Below are 26,318 nucleotides of genomic sequence, written 5' to 3'. Positions count from 1 at the left end.
TAGATGAAAATGGGTTTTTGTAACAGTTTGGAATGTTTATATTGATGTAAGTAATTATTTAAAGTTCACGGTGACCTGTTTATGATTTGTAATAAGTAAAAAAAGTAAAAAAAAAAAAACACAAGCCTGCTTACATTTGATTGTTGACAAAATCGTAGGCTTACGTGATGTATTTTGAGGCAAAGAAAATTTTTTTTGGAGTGTTCGGCCCGGAGGGGGGGGGGGGGGCATTAAGGTTTTTAGCCTAGGGCGCCAATTTACCTTTCACCGGCCCTGCTGAGATGCAGCCTCTTTCCACCCTAACACAGGACAGTCTTTTCCCAGTCGGATGACAGTTGCATGCGATTCTATTATCTTAATGTAACTTGCGTCAGTTAGAAGGGTAGAATGTTTCTTAACATCAGCTTCAATATGACCAAAAACCCTGTCGAGGGGGATGAATGAATGCCCCACTACTGGAAAAATCGCCTGTACTTCCTTAATTGAGGATGGAGCATCTTGCGATAAATACTTTCTTAACATACCAATCAAAATCTTGTTCTTATTTTGACCTCCACACCCGTCAGCCACCAATTTAACTATATGGTAACTTGATAGGTCACTAGAAGTCAGCCTGTGGTAAACAGCAGATGCCACTTGATTAGATCCCTTGGGGTATTTATTTTCCAACCAAACATATGCAAATGTTTTATCTTTACCTTGAGGATCTTTAGAAGCACCCTGACAGATAGTGAAATTGTATAAGTACATTTGCCGTAAATAGTAGGCAGCTTGGTCTGGTATCTTTAGTATGGACTGATTTTTTTGGCAGTCGAAACTAAAAGTAATTTCACCGTCACTATTGTTATGTAAATGTGCATAAAACGCATTTGCTTTTTTGTTGTGTACATTGTGTTCTGATGTTAAATCTTGCTTCTTTCCTACATCTTTGCAGCAATTAATTTTTTCCTGGAGAGAAATACAAGTAGAACAGCAGTCTGTTGCCGGAGAGCCAAAACCAATATTGTAATCGTTATCAAAAACTGAATGGAAATAATCATACTTCACCTGTAGATCTGGATTACATGATTCTAGATATTGGGACCACAGTTTCTTGATACTAAGTTCACTCGATAAATATTGACGGGTTCTGTTACTACTTCGGCAGTAATGGGATTCTAGTACCTGAATAGATTCAATAAATGTTTTCACTGCTTTCTTCTTTCCGGAATAAAGATGTGATAATCTGTCACCCCCACGTTGCTCAGTAGGAGAAATGCCAGTCTCAAGGAACTTTTTACACGGTTATTGAACTCTGTCTCTTGAGACACACGTGTTAATAAAAAGTAGTTTGCATACAGGAACGTTTACGACTTTGCTGTCTTTCAAGCATGGCATAAAATACTTTGTAGTGTCGTGTCCTGCATTTGGCCTCGGCCACCTTGTGCGAGTGCTACATGCTCATTCCTGAAACAAACATTGCTGCCCCGACACCGCAGGATATTTTTTACCTAAATCTCTATGACTAAGCTCGTATCATGTAAAATGGTGATGCACCCGGCGCCGATAGATGGCGCCTGCTGCAGAATGCAAATAAGTGGGATTCATTGTGTCATTACTCAGGGAAGGAGCAGGCTTCCGCTCGTGTTGGGAGCATCCCAAGAGTCATAAATTAACATATGATCAGGACAGTCAGTGACACCTTATGGAACATGCTACAAAGGCGAAATCTGTAAATATTGACTGTAATGATATTGTACCCGATTTGTATATAAGCTTGGCTTGTACTGTACCGGGCAGAGATCTTTACCCCAGAGATATCTGGACAGCAGAAATCTAATATTGATGTATTACTATCTGCACTCCTCTACTCTCCTCTCATCCTTCCTCCGAAGCAGCCTTCGGGATTACACTCCGGAATCCTTCGCTGGAAAGGCCTTCGCTGGAGCAGCCTTCGGGATTTCGCTCTAGCATCCCTACTCCCCTGGAGCAGCATTTCGAGAACATCGCTCTAGGACTTTCCTCCTGGAGCGGCCCTTCGAGGATATCGCTCTAGGACTTTTCCCTACCTCCTCTTCCATGATCCCTGACCAGCAAGAAGACCAGCCCCTCTCTGCACGGTGGATTGCCAACTACAGGAGCTGTTCAAGTGACGACTGAGGACGTCACATCCCACCTCAAGCCACCCCAGCACTGGACGCTGATGCCGGGACACATCAGTAGTTACCTTTTTTCTGTGTGTGCCTGTGTCACCACTACGGCATCTCTGGCGTTGGGGGGTTGCTACCGTAACATGACGCAGTATGAAGTTGTTCTGTGCTTGCCTGTCTGCATCAACATAAAACTTCTGATGGAAGCGCCGCACGTCTTGCATTGTCACTTCACTGCACCGAAAAGCCTGCACTCCCTTATGTTGACATTGTTATTCAGTGAGGGCCAAATGCTAGATAAAATTAACTTAACAATTTTATTTAACTCTAAGGGGAAAGAAAGAACTTGGTATTAATGAGGTATATTAAAACGAGGAACTGTAAACAAACTTCTCAATGTATATTATTGGAACATTAAACCAACATCCAAACATGGCATCATTGATACTATTCTGTTATACATTCTAGCCTTAGCATGTTTCTGTTACAAAGATGACAGTAACGTTAGGTTAGTATCAAAACTATCAAGTAACCTTACCTTTTTCTTTTAGAAATATTTTTTCCACATGTCCTTGCTTTTCCTTTACTTACGGCCTTTTCCAAAATCTGCAGGTTGAACAAGTATAGGATTCATTGTGAAGACGAGTACCCACAATAAATTTTCTCTCTTCTGCACAGTAGTTAGGCCACAAAAACAAAAGCGAATGCGTATATAATGCAAGGATGCCAACCCCGACCTTGAAAATATATCGACACATAGTAAACAAAGCAAAAATATAACATTTACGTGTAAAGCACAGTCTAGTGTTAAGCTATAGTGAATATTGGACAAAACGAGTTTTGGAACCGTTTAACAGATAGCTGAAGGGTATGTATGGGACAAGACGAATTATGCAGCGGTTTTACTGTATGGACATAACAGCTTATGCAGCATTATAGCCTGTGGATATGACGATATTTGCTGCAGTTGCTAGAATTCATCACTCAAATAAGCATGGACAAAACGAGTTATGAGATATTTGTGTATTGTAAAACGATGTAGTTTTTTTTTCTGCAAATATTGGTAGTACCAGCTCCATTTTTTTTTGGACATGACGAGTTTTGCAACTGGATGACTCATTTAACACTATACCCTTTTTTTGTCTTGAAATATCTGCCAAACTGCTCTAGAACTTGGGTAAACAACGTGATTAGAGTTTGTAATATCATAACATAATAGCTGTGGTTCCCATGACACACAATTTTTATAAAATTATATTCAGGAACGGATTACTGTCTGAATAATCCATAAAGCCAATTTTTATTCAGCAGGTGGTGTAGTGCCATGGTTGTTCAATATATTATAATTAATTGAAGTGTTGTGTTTGTCAAAAAAGTTTTAAATTTCTGCAATTTTTGTAAGGGACTGTGTTTAGGGACGAAAATTATTATTAACTGTCATCAGTAATCGAGTACTATTTCTGCAATATTGTGGAGAGTGCACAACGGCGACAGTAAAGTAAAAAGTGACCTGAGTTTTGTCACAGCTTGCCATTTCCTTACAACTTAACTCCATGGTTCTAATGGCAAAAAAAAAATTCAGTGTTGACTCATAAGATTCCTACTAAACATCTTGGGTTGAAGTTTAAACTTAGGAATTTGGTTTAATATTTATATTAAAAAAAATTGGTTGTCTGTGAAGTCGTTTTACGGACGATAGTTTAAGGTGACGTCATAACAAAACATTGATGAAATTATTAATGATTGCATACTTTTATGAATAAAATTGAATCATTTTTATTGAATTATCACTATTTTGTATGGATACAAATAAGGAGTGAAATAAAATCTACAATTTAATTAATAAATTTACTTTTATTTGCACTCATTAATTCAAATACAGGATGTCCCAAAAGTCCCGCATCATAGGCAATTAAACTGCAAGTGGTTTTTTTTCATGTTGCAGGTGAACCATGCTGACTAAGGAAGAGCGTGTTGCGATTATCCTGCTCTGTGGAAGAGAGGGATACTCCCAGAGAGACGTGGCAACACATTTCAATGAGATGTACCTGAACGACAGCCAGTGTCGCAAAGCACTGTTAGCCGCCTGCTTGAAAAATTCAAGGAAACAGGAAGTGTGGCTGATGCAACCAGATCTGGACGACCAAGCACTTCAAGAGAGGTGCAGGAAACTGTTTTGGCGAGGGTTGTAGCAAGTCCCAAGAAATCCATTCGACGAACCAGCTTAGAATTGGGTGTTCCTCGGTCAACTGTTCAGCGAATCCTGAAAAAGCACAACTTCCACCCTTACAAGTTGCAATTGTTGCACCACATGTCGGAAGATGATCCGGACTGACGTGTGGAAATGTGCAATTGGTTTCTGGAAAATCTGGAGCAGGATGAAGACTTCTTGTCCACAGTGATGTTCTCCGATGAGGCAAACTTTTACGTGAATGGTGAGGTTAACCGCCAAAATGTGCGCTACTGGTCCGACGCAAATCCACATTGGAATACCGATGCCAAACAACAAGGAGCTGCCCGGATTATGGTGTGGTGTGCTTTATGGAATGACCAAGTCGTCGGCCCTTACGTTTTTGAGGGAACTGTCACAAGTGAAAAGTACCTGGACATGTTGGGAAATTCATTGATACCTGATTTGCACATAATTGGTGCTAAACCTCAATGGTGACGTCGTCCGGCCGAAGGCCACCCTAAAGTCCGACCTGCAACCGCCAGTATCCGACCCCGCTAACAGAATGCGCCCCTAGCCATGGCCGACCCGAGTCAGACGAGCGCCGCGGAACTTAGGTATTATCAACGCCCTTAACTTAATCGGCAAGACAAACCGAGTCACGTATACACTGTAAATTCACTACACTTTAATGAATATGCCACTTTGTATAACAACACCGTGCAACACAAGTGCGACGTACGAGTGCCCGGGTCACTCACGTGTAGTTTTTTACTAAAACAGCTGTGAGTGATCCACTTGCGGCCTTCAGCCTAATTTCAATAGTGTAATATGTGACTTAACTAACACCGCCCCAAATTAGCATTTATCATTCGCCACTGGAGCAGTCATCAAGCGACGAACAGTCTCCAGTGTGACTCTGATAATTTAAACTTATTTTATACAAACTTGTACATGTCATTTCTAAAACATACATATATATTAAGTTAGTCATTAAGTTTTATTGTGTGAATTTAGAGCCACTTACATTTTGTTATTAATATAATTTTTTTTGTATAACGGAACTTTAGAAACTCTGGCGTGACAGGGAGCTCACCCCTCCCCTCGCGCCAGGCCCAGACGCCAGTACAGCGCGACTCGCGGACCGGGACGGACGCACGTCCACGGGGAGCCATCACCTCGTTGTCTTCACTGAACTTCCATCTGGTAACTATAGTCAAACCCCGAAACCTTTTTTAACTACTCCCCGTGTGCGCCCGGTCCTTTTCCGGTGTAGGGCCTAACCCAGCCGCGTAAACTTAACACGCCCCGCACAACGCATTACGTGGGGCCGTGCAATATACGGTACGGGCCGACTCCCGCCATACCAGACTTTTAATTAATCGCCGAGTGCACAGGCACTGGCTACATCTAATCGTAGAATTTTCTTAATTTAATAGCGAGCCGCGGTCCACACAGGTGGGCCCGCGCGTCGCAGTTCACAAATTACGGGATTGCCGACTCCAATCAAACTCTCCCCCTCAACCTCGACTGGCATGAGGACGTAACTTTAGTAACGGCGCGTCAGAGCGCCCAGTGTTTAATGACAGTGTACTTTATGTAGAGAAATCGTGTGAATGTAATTGCAAGTGTAATTTGCCAGCGTAATTAAACGTCCACTCCGCACACTCTGTGCGCGATGTGTAAACGACAGTGCAAAGCCATGTACGTTATTTCTGAACCTCTCCAATCCAGTTAGGGATCAGCGTCCTTTGCTGTGTAGAGCCAGTGGTACAGCAGGCATTAGGGACCACTAACATCATCACCACCACCGCCGTTCCTAGTGGGCCACGCAGGGGCTTTCGGACCTCACGACCCACCTCGTGGCTAACCACCGCGTTAGCCTGGCGCCCTCCCGGACACGTTTCCCCGCAAGAAAACAGCCTTCCCGCTAGGAACACCGCCGAGTCTCGAACACGAGAATCCGGGCGACGGCAATGGTTTATGCAATGGTTTATGCAGGATGGTGCTCCTCCCCATTATAGCGCGCATGTTCGTCATTAGTTAGACGACAAAAATCGACAGTGGATTGGCCGAAGGGGAACTGTGGAATGGGCTCCTCGATCTCCAGATTTAAAACCAATGGACTTTGCTGTATGTGTACAGTGTGAAGATCAGGGACATACACCATTTGTGTGAGCGAATTGCTTCCGAATGCCGCGCTATGACGCCAATTGTGGTACAAAACATTCTGCGAAACATGAAAGATCGCCTGCAGCTGTGTTGTGAGCTTTCAGGCACTCACGTGGAGCACTTTTTATGAATTATACACTACTGTAACAAATTAGTGTTCTTCCTATGATGCGGGACTTTTGGGACACTCTGTATGTTTATTACTTTAACGAAGAGATTATTTTAACTATAACTTTTATACATGTTTGCTATTTAACTTCTTCCAATCTGTTTTATTTTGTTAAGGATAGGACGATGATAGGAAAAGTAGGAAACGAATGGGAGTGTTTCAAGTTTAATGTGCCTCGAAAAAGTCAAATTGATGGTTGTTCCAATCAAGTGGAAGAGAGATAGATGCGGCGCAAGCGTACAATGAGTGTAACGGGACACAGCATAACGGGACAATGTGCTCAAAGGGACACTTTTTCGTGCGTGCAGCCGGTGTTCATCAATTTATTAGACGTCACATCAAAAAAAGTCAATTGTTATAATTGTATTCTTTTGCTATAACCTCGGTCAAAAGGCCATGCTGTGTTGTGTTGTGTGTTACTACCTTTATTGGGAAGCCTTCTTTTCACAGACGAGAGAGCCAAACGTCCGATCGTGCATCTTCAGTGTTTTTTTTTTTTTTGTTCATTGTAAAATAATAGGTTAGCATTGTGGACGGTTGATTTGGTTAGGATAGCTACATTAAAGATACTGTGAAATCATGTAAACGGTTTCCTAGCTCTACATAGCTACATATTAAAATTGGTTGTCTGTAAAGTCGGTTTACGGACGATAGTTTAGCTCGACAATGTCATAACAAAACATTGATGAAATGATTCCATACTTTTATGAATAAAATTGAATCATTTTTATTGAATTATCACTAATTTTGTATGGATACAAAGAAGGAGTGAAATGAAATCTAGAATTTAATTGATAAATTTACTTTTATTTGCACACATTAATTCAAATGTGTTTATTACTTTAACGAAGAGATTATTTTAACTATAACTTTTATACATGTTTGCTATTTAACTTCTTCCAATCTGTGTTATTCTGTTAAGGATAGGACGATGATAGGAAACGTAGGAAACGAATGGGAGTGTTTCAAGTTTAATGTGCCTCGAAAAAGTCAAATCTATGGTTGTTCCAATCGAGTGGAAGAGAGATAGATGCGGCGCAAGCGTACAATGAGCGTAATGGGACACAGCGTAACGGGACAATGTGCTCAAAGGGACAATGTGCGTAACGGGACACTTTTTAGGTGCGTGCAACCGGCGCTCATCGATTTATTAGATGTCACGCTAAAAGTTATTTGCTAAGCAACCATAAAATGAATTTACAGTATTTTTAATGTAGCTATACTTACCTTATATAACCAACCGTCCACAATGTTTTAAAGTATTTATAATGTAGCTAACCTATCCTAATCAGCCGCAAAATTTAATGCCACACCGGTTTATAAAATTTTTAGATTAAAAATAGGGGGGGGGGGGTGAAAGCATGAACTTCGGGAAACTTCGGGTGTGGCTCTCTCGTCTGTCAAATGAAGGCTTCCCAACATTATTTACTGTATTCTATAGCTTGAGTGCTCTATGATGTGTTTGCTTGTTTTGTTATTTTGGCATGGTCTTAAACTTAAATATTGAAACAGTTACTTTAGTTTTTGGTGCCAGTGACTTGAATTTTAAAGAGTTTAATTTTGTATAATAAATGCAGTGTTTTACTGCGTATTCAAATTCAACGTTAATGATAAGATTATAGCTTATCCAACATACATATTTAACCTCAACATTTCGAACAGCACCATGCTGTTTAAGGGGTGGCTTAAGAATGTTTGATGACGATTCTGGACTGTCTTCAACTGATGAATTTGGCTGGGAGAAGGCGGAGATAAAAAGTGAAGAAAAATTGCAACTTGTAAATAATTTCAGAATGGCGCTTTCTAGTAGAAGCAGTACGTCTTCAGATGAAAGTGACGATGAAAGTGAACCTAAATCGCCCCTTCTCGAAGAAAATAAGCATAGTGATAGTTCTGATTCAGAATCATCAGGGGACAATTCATTGAATTCGAAACATAATCCAGAACGTTCAATTCCAAAAGGTTGTGTGATATCATTAAGCTCTGGGGCACCGCTGCAGACTGAAGAGGTGAGATCTGTAGAAATTAAGTGTACTTGTTCGAGGAATATTTTGATAGCATTGTCAGGTCAATTTTGGAGTTTTGGTAATTATATAACATCGCGGCTTTTTAAAACGGAAAGAAAAAAAAATCTGAAAACTTGGTTTTCACACACTACTCACCACACATCCATAAATTTATCCTAAAGGGATAGCTTCTTAATTACTTCTAGTCGAATTAAAAGGTTTTTTTTTCAATCTACAATCATAATTATTTCTTGTTTCACAATTTATTTTATATGCAGGATCTTCCCACGTACTGAAATAAAACAGCAAGCATCATGTACCACAGGATCAAGCCAGCATGATCATGCCATTAGGATCTTTCGATGTACTGAAATAAAACTGCAAGCATAATGTACCACAGGATCATGCCATCAGGATCTTTCGACGTACTGAATTAAAACAGCAAGCGTCATGTACCACAGGATCAAGCCATCAGGATCCAGGGATAAACTTGGATACATGAAACACCAGCCATAACAAACACAGAATATACTATTGCTGTAATAAAAGAGTTCCCTGGAAAGACTGCAAAATTCATTATGTCAGCTACTTAAGTGCACAGCACGTATTCCTCACAGAAAATGAAAGATGTTAACAATTCAATTAAAATTTTAGGCTCATGTTAGACTCGTTCATTACAACGTGACTCAAAATAGTACGAACTTTAAATGCAATGTAATAAAACAAACATTTTGTAGGTAATACATTTATTTATTCTAATAAAACAAACATGAAATATAAGCATTAAAAATTACTTACAACTGCAATGCAGTCGTTATTTAAACAAATTTCATTATTACACCACCAACGTTGACTAAAGTTCTCAAACAAATTAAAAAAAAAAACACACAGATAAACATAAACAATGAATGTCGGTGATTAGTGAATGCATAGGTATTGTAATGTAAGCTGTGAACTGTTATTTTTTCTACAAACCAGTAGGAATTAAGAAACCTTCCTCGCAGAGTTAATTCAGGACCGTCTCTAGTATGTGGAAAACATATATTCCTATTTATCGCGGGTAAACAATGAAAGTTGGCAGCATAAAAGCACAGGTATTGTAATGTAAGATATAAAATTTTAATTTTTTCACAGACTAGTAGGAATTACAAAACCATCCTTAGGGAGTATGGGAAAACCATGTTTTCTGATTTTTTGCTTTCCGTTTCAAAAAGCTGTGATGTCGGATAATAACTGGGGTTTAAAATCTCTGGCACAGACGATGGCCTATAGTACCATTGGTGACAAGGTGTGAGATTGGCCAAAGCATTGGCTACATCGGCTGCTTTTCCAAAATTCAAAAAAGACTATTTTTTTTTTAACATTACAGATGTTCCTTTGTTTTCCTAGAAAACAGTGTTTTTAAATTCAGAAACTTACAAGTCAGCAGTTAAAAACCTTAAAAATGAAATAATAAAATTTAGAAAATTATTGAAATTGCTCTAACATTACTTTAAAAATACCTATTAGCAACACGTGTGAAAACGTAAAACTAAAAAAAAATAATTTTAAAGAAATAGAACAGTCACAAATATTTTAAAATATGAAGAAACATTAAATATCTCACCTTCGCAATGACTTTCAACCAGTTACTACAATTTACGCATTTCAAACAACATACAGTTAGACAACTTAATAGTTCTCAACTTAGCCAGTTTTTTGCAACTTGACTTACAAATTTATTTGTCTACAGTAAATTAAACATTAGCATACCAAATTTCAATCATGTTATTTTTACTTAACTTGACATGTCATCTAAATTGTACATATTGTCACCAAAACAAGCAAAAATAACATAAACATTTGGTACAATTGCTTGCAACAGCAGCAAATTTAAATTCATTTATGTAAAGCTCAGTTATTGAATATCATTTAACATAATCCTGCCTCAGGTAATGAAATAATTTACAATTATCACTTTGAACTTGTATCAGAATTATCAGTAAAAATATTAGAGAGTAGGTAATTTTTATTTGTCTCTCCCTGTGACCATTACCTGCTAAGGCGGCGAACAGAAATGGCGCACAGTAGAGAGAGAGTTATTTTCCAATGTAGCAGCTGCTATCTGTGTACCTTAAACTTCCATGTGTATGTGCTATGTGTATGCTGCTGCGAATCTAGCCCAGACTCGAGCGGTCTGTCAAGCGACTGCAGATTTTCAGTGGACGGCATGCTGGCTAGCTGCCAAACAGCACTGCACGCTATTGGCCGTTCTGAATTGCTCAAACCAATCAAATACGTGACATGCACATGTGCAGTTGCAAATGATAACTTTTTTTTCTGAATAAACAATACAGTTAATAAATACCGAAATACATAAGCAAGCGAACGTACAAATTAAACGTAAAATTCCTGTGAAATGGAAGTAACTAATAACCGCTTATTTACAGGCTACATCAGGACGTCTGCAGTTTCATTGTGCAGTGAAAGCAGATGGGCAGCCATGTACCCGAACCATGGGTTTTGAATTGGGTTGTTTCAACAAAACTCAGTCTATTACCTACTTGGGTTTAATTCAATATTAATAGAGATAAAAATTTAACTATAAAAATTAACATCTACATGTTACAGTTTAGAAATTACGTAGGCTACATAAATTACCTACAGTTGCCCACTGCAGTACAAAACACAGGCTGGATTCAGATAGTTATAACTAACCCTTCAGAAATTCATACATGTAAAAAGTAATTATATTTCGTTTAGAAAAATTAAGTGAGTAGACAACTATACAGAATGTTTTTCAATGGGCTTAATATTAACAAGTTTATTGTTTAGGAAAATTATTTTCAGAAAATCCACCAAAATGCAAACTTTAAAAACAATGAGGAAATGACAAAAAAAAAAAAATTGGATTTTATTTAAAAAAACCCAGATATTAGGTTTTTTTTATCAAATTGCTTGGGTTATTGGCAACCCTGCATAAAATCATTCTGATCAGCACGGCATTCTGCTGGCTTATCAGATTATTGTACCAGGGACTTTTTTTAAGGTTTATGAAAATATATATCCCATTCCACTTATTTAAAACCTGGGGGAATGTGCACCATCTGCAGTGACTTGCAGTTTCGTGGCGCGCTACCCTAAGGATTGAAAACTGTTGCCGCCAGCATTGTCTCGCGACATCTGGCCTCTGAATTGCAATGCTGTATTGCTACAGATGCCCTGCAGGTTGTTCATATCTTTGCTGCTGGACTGTAGTTGAAACTCCTTTCTCGTAACAGATGTTATGTAATTATGTTTCTTTACTTTGCTGTGTCTTCACAAGAATTGCGTAATAATATATTTCAGTGCTGCGTGTTTTCAGGTGTCGGGAGTGGACGGGAAGATGTTTGCCGCAGACGGCTGCAAACCGGCCTTGTGCCTCGAGGACCTGACTGAGGACGAGGAGGTGTACCTGGTGCAGTGTCCCAACAGCGTGAGTCGGCAAACTGCCGGTCTGCGACGCCGTCTCTCTTCATGTCGGCGTTTATCATAGTGTAGCATAGCATTTTTGTAGTGCTGTAGGTTTTCTGCTCTATAATATAGGCCTAATTTAAATCTTGTGTATGTGTATGTATGTGTGTGTGTGTGTGTGTGTACACACACACAGTGGAATCCGTTTATAATGACATCGTAGGGAATTGACGGACACGTCATAATAAGCGGACGTCATACAAAGCGTTTTGTGGGTAGGGGGGGGTAACCTTTTTTAGGTGAATACTTATGTATTTTAATAGAGAAACTTAGCATATAAACACGTGTACAAACATGATGCATATAGGTACATATTTTTCATTTTTAAATTAAGAAATCTGTAATTTTTGTCTGCTTTTTTTTTCTTTTTTTCTTTTTTTTTCATTTTATTGTAATAACAGTCTCTAATACCATGGTCAAATTACTATCATTTTCAATATTGCTATGAACAAATCGTGATAATAATTCTGCAGCCTTTAATGCCTCTTCTGCGGTAGGTAATAGTGCTTCCTCGACTTCGTCTTCCCTTTCCCCATCACTTTCGAGGTGTTCCCTAGCATTAAAGTTCTGTACTTTATTTTCATTGGTGGGTTCTTCGGATGTGAGAAGAGCACTATCGATGCCAACATAATCTTCCCACATTCCGGTGCTGCTAAAGAATCTGAATTTAGGTTTCGTGACCACAAAGATAAAGGGATGTCATATTCTTCATCAAATTCATGTTTTGCTGTTTGAACAGGTAAACTTTCGTGGTTTCCAATGAATCCAGCATGTTTGAAACAGTTGTGAATGGTACTTTGTGACATTTTATTCCAGGCATCATTAACCATCAGAATTGCATCCAGCACCGTTATTTTCGTAGAAGAGTTGTTTTCATTAGCATCAAGACATTTAATAATTTTGAGCACAAGGTTTTTTCTAAAATTAGTTTTGAGTGATTGTATTATTCCCTGATCCATTGGCTGTAGTACTGGTGTTGCATTCGGCGGAAGGAAAGCAAGTGTTATAGACTTTAAATCAGTAACTTTTGGATGTCCCGGGCAATCATCAACCAGCAATAAAATCTTTTTCTTCTTCTTCACCAAATCACGATCCCAATTTCGAAGCCATTTTTCAAAATGCTCTGATGTCATCCAAGCTCTACGATTGTTAGCATAATTGACAGGTAACAATTTGACACTGCTAAAATATCTTGGTTTTAATGACTTTTCAATAACGAGCAATTTCTTTTTCTCTGTGCCACTCATATTTGCTGCTACCATGACAGTTATTCTGTCTTTCGACATCTTGCCTCCACTATAATTCTCACCTTTAAACTTCAAAGTTTTGTCCGGTATTAATTTGTAAAACAGTCCAGTTTCATCAGCATTAAAAATCTCATAATCAGAAAATTGTCTTCGTAGATTCGGCCACACTGGCGTCAACCAGTTAGTTTTTGAATTTTGATCAACAGACGAAGATTCACCGACAATTTTTCCCGCCACAATGTTACGTCGAACTTTAAAACGACTGATCCAGCTTGCAGAAGAATTGAAGTCGAGAATACCAAAACACGTGGTAAAAAAATTTGCCTTTACCTGTAGCATAGGGCCGCTGACAGGTATTCCCTTGTTTCTCGTGATTTTAAACCACGGAATTAATGTTTGATCAACATTTTCTTGTCGCGATTTTCGAAGCCTCTTAGGTTTCAAAACATTTGAATTGAACAATTGCTTAATCCGGTTGTTGTTTTTGAAAATCATTGAGATTGTCGAATAACCCACGCCAAATTCCTTTGCCAGAGAAGAGTTTGATTCTCCATTTTCTAATCTGCATATAATTGCAGTTTCTCCTCAATCGTAAATGCTTTACGGCGTTGAGATGACATTTTTTCCACAGGATATCATAAACAATAATGTGTGACCTTCAAGTGTCAATTACTCACTGAGGTTCAAAACAAAAACGAGCCACATGCCACGTCATCGGGAATTAACGAACATTGCCGAAGGTGTAAAGAATCATGTCGGTCATTATAACCCGACATAATTTATTAAAAATGGGTCACAATAAGCGACATGTCACTGTAAGCAAAGTCATTATATCCGACTTATTTACAAAGAATTTTATATGAAAACCAAATTTTGTTGTGTTATTACGTCATAATAGGCAGTTCGTCAATATAGGCGGAGTCATAATAAACGGATTCTACTGTATATTAAAGATTATAATTTTAAGATGAGTTACGGATCATGGGAACTTAGTTACGGGATATTTTCTGCTGTTACCGGTATTTTATTAAATACTATTTTTTTTTTTTGTGATGACTTATTTTATTATTTATGTATTTTTAACTGCTAGCATGTGTGGTCCTGTAGTTGCTATATTTTATTTCTTGTATGTAATGGTGCCTGGATTGTTCTGAAACCAATTGTAGTATAAAGTATTTCTGACCCCACTATTATTAACTGGACTAAAAGAGGAAGCAGAATGCTGGGTAGGGTATAGAAGGGAAGGAATTTGGGGAGAGAGGATGGCGCTGATTTTGTGATCTTCACAGTTTTCACCTGCCTATGAGGTTTGTGGATGGTCAGGCATAATGTTCTTCAATTAATAAACTGACAGGTATTTCTAAGGACCTTCCTGTTTGTCGTCTGTACAAGAAGTCTAGTCGCTGTAGGCTCGATTCTACCCGAGGGTCGAACCTAGGACCTTACTCACTGGCCGCAGTAGGGCTCATGGAGTCTTAAAAACTCTACTGTGTGTCTTTGTTGCTTAACATATTTCTCTTAAACTCTTAGTACTGCCTTGAACTCTGCTGCACCTCAGAACAATACCTAGAGAACAAACGAATTGCGAGAACAGGGAGACTCAGCGTTCGGCCAATGAACGAGACTGCTGACTTGACATAAACACAGCACTGTTACTTCCACACAATTTAAACTAAACAGTTCTTCAAAAATTATATTTCCTTAACGTGTTTTTTTTTCTTTTTTTTTTTTTTTTTTATTGTGCAATTCATTTGGTACAGATATAGTTATAGAAGCTACGAGCTGGAAGTAAATAGTAATACATAATAATAGATGGGAATGATGGACTTTTTCTGTTTTCATCAATTTTATCAGTCAGTGAAAAAGTGAGACAAATGGTAAAATACTGTGTTGCTTAAAAGTGCAAAGGACTCTCGAAAATATCTTCAGGGCAAGAAGGTTTGTTATTGGCTGTAATTTTAAAACAATTTTGTTATTGGTTCTTAGTTCAAGTCATGTGGGCAAACTCCTTGGTGGACGAGGCCAGCCATGTTAGTACGTCGTTTGCTTCTAAATGCTTCGGACAGCTGCTCACAAAAATAATTTTGATGTAGTTAGACATTCTTACGGCTCTGATCCGGGCTGTGCCGAGTTGAAAACCTTTTCAGAGATCTTTAAAATTTGTTTCATCACAGTTGTCAGTGAAAGCTCATTACGATGCAAAAATGAATTTTGTTGCTGTAGGCGACAGAGTACAGAGTCCGGCTTTTACCGTAAGTCATGAGCAATTTTGGGATGTTATTCCTTGTATATCGTAATCATTTTTCCTGTTTTAGGCACCTGTGAACCTGAAATTAGTGTTTTAAAGCTGCAATTATTCATTTTTGGTTTTTGTGAGGAAAAGTGGGGTGGTATCACTGCAAAGTGTGGTCACCTGTGTGCATTTTTGTTAATCATGAATAAATAAAATGGCTATATTTTTCATTAGCTAAAATGATATATCATTTTTAGTTGGGATTCCTAAAATCTGAAATTGCTAAAGTTGGTAGAAATATAAAAAAAACTGTTTTCTATGGTTTTATATCTGGTCTATGTGTCATTTTTTAACTGAGTATGCAATACTTTCTTTTCAACCAAGTATACAATACTTTCTCACAGTCTGTCATTATTAATTGAGGAACATTTTATTATGTTCTGTTTTTACTTAACAGATTCTTTCAAGTCAAAGTTTAAAAATTTCAGTTATGATCAAGTTAGTGTGTAAGATTGTACCTTTATGTATTCAGTGTGCATTTTCCCACATAACTTAAAGCTATGTGCAGGCTTGGTAAGTGGAAAAGTAAGGAAGAAACTATTTTTCATGATTTAAAAAGCATACCTTCTTAAATTAAAAATTACAGTCTTTTCAATGTGAATCTGCCAAAATATAAAAAATTTCAACAACCTTATGTTACAGTGTTTAAAAATGAAAATTCATAATTCATTCCTCAACAAACTTTGGGCATATACTAACAGATAATGCCTTCTGATTCCCTTTAAATAAAACTTTCTGTTCATGATGTTATCTTCAAATTGATTGCAATAAAGTCTGGATATAGAGTCTCTGTGTTCGACGAACAAATGTCAAGAAAGAGCCGATTAATATCATTGGGATTAACTCATCCTATTGGAAGAAGCAACGTTATACGTACTAGTGTTTTCGTCTGCTAATGTAACAGCGTGTATTCTCAAACATCAGCATTGTCTAAGAGCTGCAGGCTTTACATTCAGATAAAGTTATGAGTCATGTTTCTGGAGATTCTCATATTTTATTCTATAAAGTAGTACGTTAAGAAATAAGTATGATTTTAAAAAGTGTGTAACAAGCAGTAACAGAATATTTAGGATACTGGAACCAGGTCTTTCTTTGGCTGTATCGGACACTTTGGTCAGTTTCAAAATAAGTGAAGTGAAACGTATCTACCAGGGATCTTTTTATTGTGGTCAAGAAATTTGTGTTTATTTATAGTACCTGTACACTTTTTTTTTTATTTATAAATCCATTCACCTGAATCGAAACCCCTCTAGGACTGACTCATTCATCCGGTAAAGCGTTGGCCAAGAAGAAGTCCTTGAGTCTAAGAAATTCCAGATAATGTTTGGGAAGTATAAAGATTTGTATTGGAAATGAGAGAGGAGATAAGTTGGTGCAGGTAAGTGTAAGAAGTTACACATTACCCTACCGCTCTTCCTAGAAAACAGGAAATGAAGATGCTTTTTATTGTGGCTTTCACCAATAAATGTGTACGAACATTATGATTTGAAGACTAGGCCTAATTAAAATGAAATGATTGTGTGATGATGTGCTATTATGTGTTCATTACACATACCTCAACATGTGGCAGTGCTCACATGCATTACCATTTATATCTGCGCATACTAGAAAATTCACTCACCAGTGGCAAATACGAGAATTTATTTCAAGAGGCGATTTGAAAAAAAATGTTAAAATAAAATAATTTTTCTATTAAAAAAAACATATAAACAAAGGGTTTGTACAGTTAGTAACGACCCAGGTTACTGCCCTTCCACGTTTTAAATGGTTTAGTTATGATTTAGTATGTTGTCTCATATTTATTACTCTGGTTAGGTTTCCTGGTATGAATTAAACAACAGCTTTTTATTCCTTTTATTCATATGTTTGCTATATGTTTATGATCGTGATTTACATTGTTTCATGCTTTTTTAAGTTATAATGAAAAAGCCCCTGAAATTTATATTTACCAGGTTGTTTATTTATATAGTTATGTTTTTATGTGCTTTCACATATTTTTTAAGATTGGCTTGGTTTTTCTTTATTTGTAATTGCATGTTAATGTAATTTTATTTTGTGTTTTGTTCTCACCATAGTTTTTTTTTTTTTTGAACGAGCTGATTCAATAGTGGGCTGGTTGCGTAAGAATGAGAGAGTGTTCAAAGCATGAGAGAAAAGACTCTGGAGTTCATCGGGTGGCTGTTGCCATTGGCCATGATTGGCTTTTTGTGTTTGGTTAAGAATGATGTCACCAGACTTCGGGATTTTTTCTTGTAATCTCTGTTGGTAAAGCCTCATTGCGAGCAATGGGAAATTTGTATACTGCTATAGTTGTGTGAGGTCTGTGCTGTGATTGGTTGGAGAGGTCACGCACCTGCCACTTCCTTCGTGTGGATGCACCTGCATAGCCTCGTTCGTTAGTTAGCGCCAGTACGAGGTAGCTCCAAATTAACATGCAGATTATTTGAAGAAAGAATTTCACAGCTATGGTCCAAGCACCAACATGTATAATTAACTTTTTTTTTTTTTTGAACTTTTCTTTAGAATTCATTGACCACAGTCACAGGTATTCAACCCACAGCAAGGATTGAGTAAACTCAGTCATTGTTCCGAGGACTAAGTCCTTCTTGTACCGCAAGTTCGTGTGCAACCACGGGACCTAATTGCGAACTATCTATTAATATTAATCCTCCGGTTCCTCAATAAAACAACAGTTAATATCATTTTGTGTCCGAGAGATGTTACTCTAGTATCCCATTGTCAACAGTAACATTTCTTTGGGAACTTACAGATTGCTTCATCACCCAATTCATTTCTGAAAGTGTTAATGAAACATGTATGTCCACTCTAGGCAGAATATTTTGAGCTAGTCAGGGTCTGGAGTGTGATAAGTTACATTATCATTCTCAATATAACATACTGCCTTCACCGAGAACTGGCCTACTGTTTTTAAACCTTCAATGGGGGAAATACCCCCCTAATCTCCCTCCCCCTTTCCCCTCCATAACCCAATCACTTACACTAATTGTTTATGCTACCAAATTCGTATTGAGGGGAATCAAAATGTTTCTCAGTTAAGGTGGACAAGGTCTACATTTTGCCACCCCTAGGGCAGCATTATAGGAACGACTTCGTTTCTCCATGATAAAGCTCTCAAATTATTATCAGCTTTCACCCCTTATTGTCTTTATTCACCCAGACGTAATTCTTCATTCATTCATTGGCAAAATTTTTTTGTCTTTGTATTCATATGTTCCTTTGTATGTTAGGTCCAACCTGAAACTTTAAGAAATCAGTTGCTGGTGTCGCCTGCTGCCTCGAGGATATCGGTTGATGGCCAGGTGCTGGAAGTGTCATCGCACAGCCACTGTTCCCAAGCGCTGACCTTTGTACTGCCGTCTCGAGAAGACCACAATTGCCGACTGGGTGAGAACATCTCACTTTTTGTTTTATAAGATATACTTCTTTAGGCGTGCTATAAAAAATTATATATATATGCTCTTACATCACATACTTAAATGTTTGATATTGAATACTGGTCCATATAGTGAAAATAATCTATTTATTGTGAATATTAATGACAGAAATTGTGTTTTTTTTTTTCAAGTGTATTTATATAAGTGAGGCTCATGTTACCTCATGTAAAATTTATTTGCCTTATAAATTTTTACATAATTATTAATAAATAATTGAAACTAATAAATTAGAATAAACATTCAGTGTGTTTATTTTCATTTTTAATTAAAATTGATCTCAATTATTTTACTAAATGTAATATATAATTTTATACACATATACATATTAAATACTGAGTATTTACATTAAAAAAATTATTTTGATTGAATTTTATTTATTTATTAATTTTATTAATTTATAATTTATTTTATCAATCATATTTATAATATCACTCCAGACCTTTTATTATTTTAGTTCTCTTAATTATTTGCATGTAAAATTAAAGATGGTTTTTTATTATGCCAACTAAGTATAAATTCTAACGTGCTTACTTAAGAACACGCACCCATTTTTTTATTCTTTTACTTCTCTTGCTGAAAGCACCCCTGTGTGGTTAGATCACTAGATAGTTGCCTCCCACCTATGTTATCTGGCTTTGATTCCCAGCAAAGTTGAAATCAATTTTTTTTTTTCTGAGAGTAAAATGCCATGAGCAGGTGGTTTCATTGGTGTACTCCCAATGCCCCCACCCATTAATTCCGTAAATTCCCGTGTCTCATCTTCCCTCATTGTCTCTACTGACATTGGTTTTGACAACACACTAAGCCCTAATTTATGTGTTCATTTCTAGCTGAATACCTTTTCTTTATTGCAGTAATGCAGCTGGTGTAAATTTTTACAGTTCTTGTGAAACCTGCGGGCCAAATCGTTATCAGGGAGCACATCGACGTTCCACAGCCGTCAGCTTCTGTTGCAAAGAAGAGAAATGTCATGCTCCCAGTTGGACTCAAGATGAGGCATCCTCTTTTGGGAGCAGGTAACTACACTTCATGCTGGTTCTTGAATGTTTTCATGATCTCACGACTCTCGCAGTTTAATTCAGTTTGCTTTAGTGCAGCGTTTACTTTGTACTTTTTATTTGATAATCAATGTTGCTTTAAAAAAAGTTTAAAGCTTCTTTAAATTTGGCTGTGGGGCCTACAACTCTAGTTAAACACTGAACTTTAACCAGTAAAGATTTATTTTAACTTAATTGTGAATCATATTCTAAAAACCTGTTTATTACAGTGTAAATTTTCCTTATAAAATCTTGTGATACCTTCAGTGGTTGCTATAGTGCATTGGTCAATGTTAGCGTGGCAGATCCTCTCAGTTTATGTGTGTGTGTGTGTTTGTCTGTCTCTCTCTCTCTTTCTCCCTCTTTCTTTCTCTCTCGCAGATGTTACAGTGAGCTGGTAGATTTATCCGTTCCCTGCTTCTAGAATTTCACCCTTGTTCCTTATTCAGGGATGCTACAGGTATAAAAAATTGAAAAGTTTGAAAATTCAGATAATTAAAGTTTTTAGTGAAACTTTAAAAGCACAGGGAAAACAATAGTTTTAAATCTAAATTTTAATCTCAATTACAGTTATATCCTTAATAACTATAAAATTCTTGGACTGACTGTAAAAACAAAAAGTGCCAGAAAAATAATTAATTTTATGAGAAGAATTAATTAATTAGTTTTAAGAGAAGACTTGAAACTGTGTGAAATATAGATTTTCTTATATTAGCATAAAGGAATATTACTTTTTCTCAATATGACTATGTTTTTTCGTTAGAAGGATTCAGTTTGTACAATTATTTTGGCTCAAAAAGAAATTGTGGTTTCCCGGTAAACGTCAGAACAAAATTGAAAAGGAATACAGTACCAACCTATCTTCTCGTTTGTTTGTACTTCATTTTTTAAAAATCTTATAGGTTAGGCCAAGAAATAATTGTTAATGGCATGTGAAGACATTACAATGTGTTTAATGTACGTTTAGCCCTGTTCCCATGTTTTCATTTACTTTAGTTATTACATCTAGAAATGTACACATTGTAGGATCTTCTCTGTTTATGCCAAAAATAAGAGTTGGTGTACTGCTGATTTTAGTACCTACCACGTGTTTTAATAATTCAAAAGTAAGTTATTTAAATTTTTTTCTTGAAGTTAAGAAAACTGTAGAGATGATCTTATGTATATTTTTTGAGATATGTAGTTTGTGAAACCAAAAACATTTTATTTTGTAAAAACAATAAGTAATTCTGAAGAAAAGCCTTGTTTCAGTGGGGGGAAAACCTTGAAAATATTTTTCTTAATTTCCTGGCATGTTATCAAAAGGTTATTGTTATTAGGTATAAATATAATATGATATTATAAAAAGGGTAGTTTGGAATATGTTTGCAATATTTAAAATACTGTAAAATCATTAGAAATTACTAATTTAAAATGTAGTTAACAATCTCTGTAACAAACAAGTGCTATGAAGAAGCATTTTATATTTGTTAAAAAATTTAATTACTTGTACATTTTTTATTTTTAACTCTTGAAACCTAGAATTGGATTCGAGGAAATTGTTATTCGACCCATCACTAGTAATATTTCTCAAATTCTGCTGTTTTCAAATGAGCTAGGCAATGATCCATGAAAAGTAAAATCTGTCTGTTTATGCATCCCACTTTAATAGCCAAAGAATGCAATAACTGCTAAAAAAAAATACTGCAAATCAACCAAACATTTTTGTATTTGTGCACAGACATGGCAATGTCTAGATATAATTTAAGCAATTTGGCTCCAATTTACTAATCACTAGCAGCTGTAGCTTCTCTGACTCATTTGTATTGGCTCCAGCCAAAACAGTCAATCTTCCTCTGCTCTGTTTTCCCCTGTGATAGTTTCTCCTCTCAGAGCGAGTGTCTGGTCTGCAAGCATGTGAAAGGAAAGACCAAACTCAACATTAAAAACGTCTTTGGGCTCATGCTTGGAAATGATTGCAGATAACTGTGTGACCCAAGCTTGTGTACATTCCTTTTCCACAGATTCACCACTTACACATCTGTAAAAAGCTGCTTGTTTTTGAACTGATCCATCCAACCATTTGATGCTTTGAAACCACTACTAATTCTAACTGATAAATCTGTTTGGTCTTTTCTCTCAGAAGAGTGCCATTAATTGGGATATTGTGGACCCACTGTTGTTTAAACCATTCAAGGAGTGGTTCCTTAATGACTTCATACATCCCCACCTTACATTTCTGCACTGTGAATTTGTGTTATCTGCTTTACTTAAAATATCCTCATGTCTCGATCTCGATAGAGTTGTGTTCAGTGTTGAAGCCAGCAATCGCAAGTTCTTTAGCAGTGTTCATGTGTGATCATGTTAGATTATAGTCAACTTTTTGAATAATTAATAAGTTTCCTTTAATTGATAATGCTCTAAGCTTCATCGTCCAAATGTCTGCTTCATATGAAAACACATTTTAACATTTAAATTTTTAAAGTTAAAAAAAATTATTTTATTTTAAAACTACACTTGGAATTAAAAACTTACTGACTGGAAACTATACACGTTGCACTTTTTTTTTTTTTTAATTCTTGACGTAGTGACAAAGGTGGAAGAGAAAAAACACAATCTGTGTTATGATGCGAAACTAAGACATCTGTTCAGTGGTAGAGATAAGAACCAAGAGATGCCAGCTTGTTTTCAACATTTTTGTTTATGCCTTTACAATTTTCTGTTGATTACATAATTTTCAAAATTGGGCTTTGTTAACACACAGCATACAGGTATAATTTAGTAGAATGCCTGAAATTAATGACTGGCTGTTACAAGTTTTTAGTTTCCTGTGTTATCTAATTGGTGTTGGTTATTAATTAAATTTTTATGTGTGACAACTTCATTAATATCATCAATCGACAGTATGTTAGACCTATGGCCATTTAAAATTTCTAAATGTATGATTCATGCTTTAGCAAGGGCAAATTTTGAATATTGATAGAAAATAATTTTAGTATAAAAACTGTTGATAACCAATATGGTATCCAGTACCTATCTCATTGCAACCTTATTATTTTAAATCAAGTTATGAAGTTAAGATGCAGCACTAACAAGTTTTATTAAGTTATTATAGTTTATAATAAACGCAACCTTCAAAATTATTTATCTGTACGTCCGTATTGTGGTGCACCCAATTCGGCTATTAAAATTTACTTTTAACTTGGCAGAATTGTTCTTTATGAGTAAATGTTCAAGACATAAAGCATTGTTTTACACTGTAAATCAATCACTGTTTAAAACATGGAAAACCTAACATGGTGATTATGATCAAATTAATGGGACCAAAGCAGTTAGTCTCAGAAGGGAGAAGTATGTTGTGGGAACATCTTAAGAAAGTTTTACAGAGTAATTATTTGCCTTTAATTTATAAGTGAAATGTATAGTTACATTTAAAATATACTGTGTGGACAATTTTTGTTACAGATTATGAAAAGGAATTAGAAAGCTATAATGAGTCACTGCAAAGGCAAGGCAATAACTCCAAACTAAAGAAGAAGAAAAAGAAACGGAGAAGAGAGAGTGATGGTGTCGATAGTGTCAGTAACCTGGAAAGTGTTGAAAATGTGCATAGCACCAAAAAGCGAAAACTGTTTTCTAATAGTAAGCATGATAATTCATTAATTTATAGTGAAATACCTGTAAAGAGTGAAGATGTTGGCTTGATACACAGTGCTGTTGCTGTTAAAGAATCAAAGAAAAAGTCTAGAAGTGTTGAGGCAACCCAAGAAAAGGAGAGTACAGGAGAAAGTAACATACTGTTAAAGAAAGTGAAGATTGAAAGGGATTCGGAGGTAGAGTCTTCCACAATGTCGGATAATATAAAAGAACGCAAAAAAAGGAAACGTGAAAGTAGGGAAACCAGTTTTGAAACATCAGCTGGTTTTTCTGAGACAGAATTGGTAACAGGCTCAAAGAAATTGAAGAAGAAGATAAAGCTTGAAGAAGAGGAAACTGGCCCAGTTGATACCTGTGGTTGGCTCATCAGAAATGAAAATATTCAGGCTATTCATCACAGTAAAAAAAGCAAAGGGATTACAGCATTAACCAACAAGGACATTGCAGGTGTTTCAGAACCTTCACAAAATAATGGATCACAGTTGGATACAGATTCAAGTCAAATGGAGAGAAAAAAGAAAAAGAACAAAGGGATGAAAATCAAAAAGAAGTCACTCGAAGTTAAGGCAAACAAACATCACACTGTCATCAGTGTGGAAGTTAATAAAAAGAAACACAAAGGTAAAGATAGCAGTTACAGGTTCTCCATTCCTCTAGACTTTGGAGCGAAAAATAAAAACAAAACACATAAACGGAAGTTGTCGTTGACCTTATGAACTGTTTGTTATCAGTGCTATGCTAATAAGATTTGTGAAAAAAAAGTTTTTTGATTTTTATTTATTTTACTGAAGTGGGGGGGGGGACATTTTTTAGGACATTTTTACTCCTGTGCACATTTTTAATAAGAAATTTCAAAATTTATATAAAAACTTGCACAATAGTAATTTTTGTGTTGTTAATACATAATTATTTGCACTTATAGTACAACAGTGAAAATCTAAGATTATTTTAAGAAGCTATATGTATAGTTGTTACTACTATAGCATAGCTAATCATTGAGGTTAAATTAAAATTAATGGAAGAAACTTTATGTAATGTTAAACTGAATGTTATTTTAGTTGTTCTGTTATTATTTATTTTTTTCAGGTATCATTATTTATAAAAAAAACTATCCTTTATTTTCTTTTTCGTGTCCTTAATTAAATGTAGCAGTAATTATGAAGTTTTAATTTTAAAACATGAAAGTAGTTTTAGCTGGTTGTTACTGTTAGGTGCAGTTTTAAAATTTTATTTGTTAAATATTTTATCATTTTAAATGAAAATAATATGTGTGTATTCTAAAATAAATGAGGTTTTCTTATAGCCCAGTAACTAGTACAGCGTAAAGGGCCCCACATACTTAGGCTCACATACAGTATGCAGAGCTTCAGAAGGTTCCCCTTTGATTTAAACTTTGCTCAAGATAGCAAAGTTGTGTCTATTTATGAAAAGCATTTAAGAATACGTTGGGCAGATGAGTAGTACTGTTTTGTATTTATTTAGTTTCTAAAACTGTAATTTTTTAGGAGGGTGAAAAAGACTATATATAACATGTGTTTTCAGAATAATTTTTAGGACTGAAACACCTTGTACAATACCTTGAAAGTACCCAAGGGACTTGCATTACACCTTTACTTAATTTCTCTGTCATATAATAGTTACTGCTCAAATATCATAGTTTCCCTATGCACAACGAGAAGACTGGGGCACTCCAGAGCCTTGTGCTTAGAGGTGACACGAGCAGTAGCGAGCTACACAATTATCAGCCCACCTCACTAACACAGATACACTCCTGACTAGGCTGGCCCCTTAACACTTACATGTTGGTTCTCATTTGTGATGTAAGCACAATGTTTTAATCTATAGTTGACACTCTATGCTACACAAGCAGTGACTTTCTTTTATTTTTAATACATTTGCTTGCATTACATATAGTTGCTGATCATAGGTGTACACATAATTTTTTTTTGTCTTGTCTTCACTGATATTTTGCAAATTTCCTTTCCTCCCCTTGCATCAGCCACTGTTGCTGATAATTCTGAAATGTATAAAAAATTTCAACTTATTTTATGATGACTCTTACTTATATGTAAACATAAGAATATCTTTACTAGGAAAAATATTTTTTTTTAAGTGTAAAAAAAAATTCTTAAATTAAACAGTGAGTAAAATTGTGAGAAAACATAGAAATCTGAAAGTTTTAAATTTTGTCCTAGTCAGTATGGTTAACAACATAGCAAAATCTTTACTTTTTTTTTCTTTTAATGTATAAGTAGCTGGTATTTATTTCCACAGTTATTTGTTGTAAATATATGACTGTCTTCCTCAGTTGCATGCATGCACATATCTAAATAATTGGATGTTTTTTATTTCGCTCTGAAAAAAAAAATGTTGAAACTCAAGAACAATCACACTTTAAAAGCAAAAAGTTTGTTGTGTGCCGCAAATTAGGATTTTTAGGACATTCATTAATTTTAAATTTAAAAAAATTAATTTGGTCAGTCATTTATAATCAGTCATATTTAAACTTTTT

The 26,318-nt window shown here is 36.1% G+C and overlaps 1 protein-coding gene across 1 annotated transcript; it reads left to right on the top strand.

Moving 5' to 3' along the window:
* Positions 1–8,067: 8,067 nt before the first annotated feature.
* LOC134533202 (uncharacterized protein PF3D7_1225600-like) lies at positions 8,068–25,324 on the top strand. The gene is made up of 5 exons (XM_063370580.1): positions 8,068–8,649; positions 11,990–12,100; positions 18,927–19,083; positions 20,015–20,149; positions 23,615–25,324. Exons 1-5 carry the CDS (start codon positions 8,332–8,334, stop codon positions 24,520–24,522), a joined length of 1,629 nt encoding a protein of 542 aa, XP_063226650.1. The 5' UTR covers positions 8,068–8,331; the 3' UTR covers positions 24,523–25,324.
* Positions 25,325–26,318: the final 994 nt, after the last annotated feature.

This window comes from Bacillus rossius, chromosome 6 (genome assembly GCF_032445375.1).
Source record: "Bacillus rossius redtenbacheri isolate Brsri chromosome 6, Brsri_v3, whole genome shotgun sequence".
Classification (NCBI taxonomy): domain Eukaryota; kingdom Metazoa; phylum Arthropoda; class Insecta; order Phasmatodea; family Bacillidae; genus Bacillus; species Bacillus rossius.
Note: the sequence above shows the minus strand (reverse complement) of the source record. Positions and strands in the feature narration are given on the sequence as shown.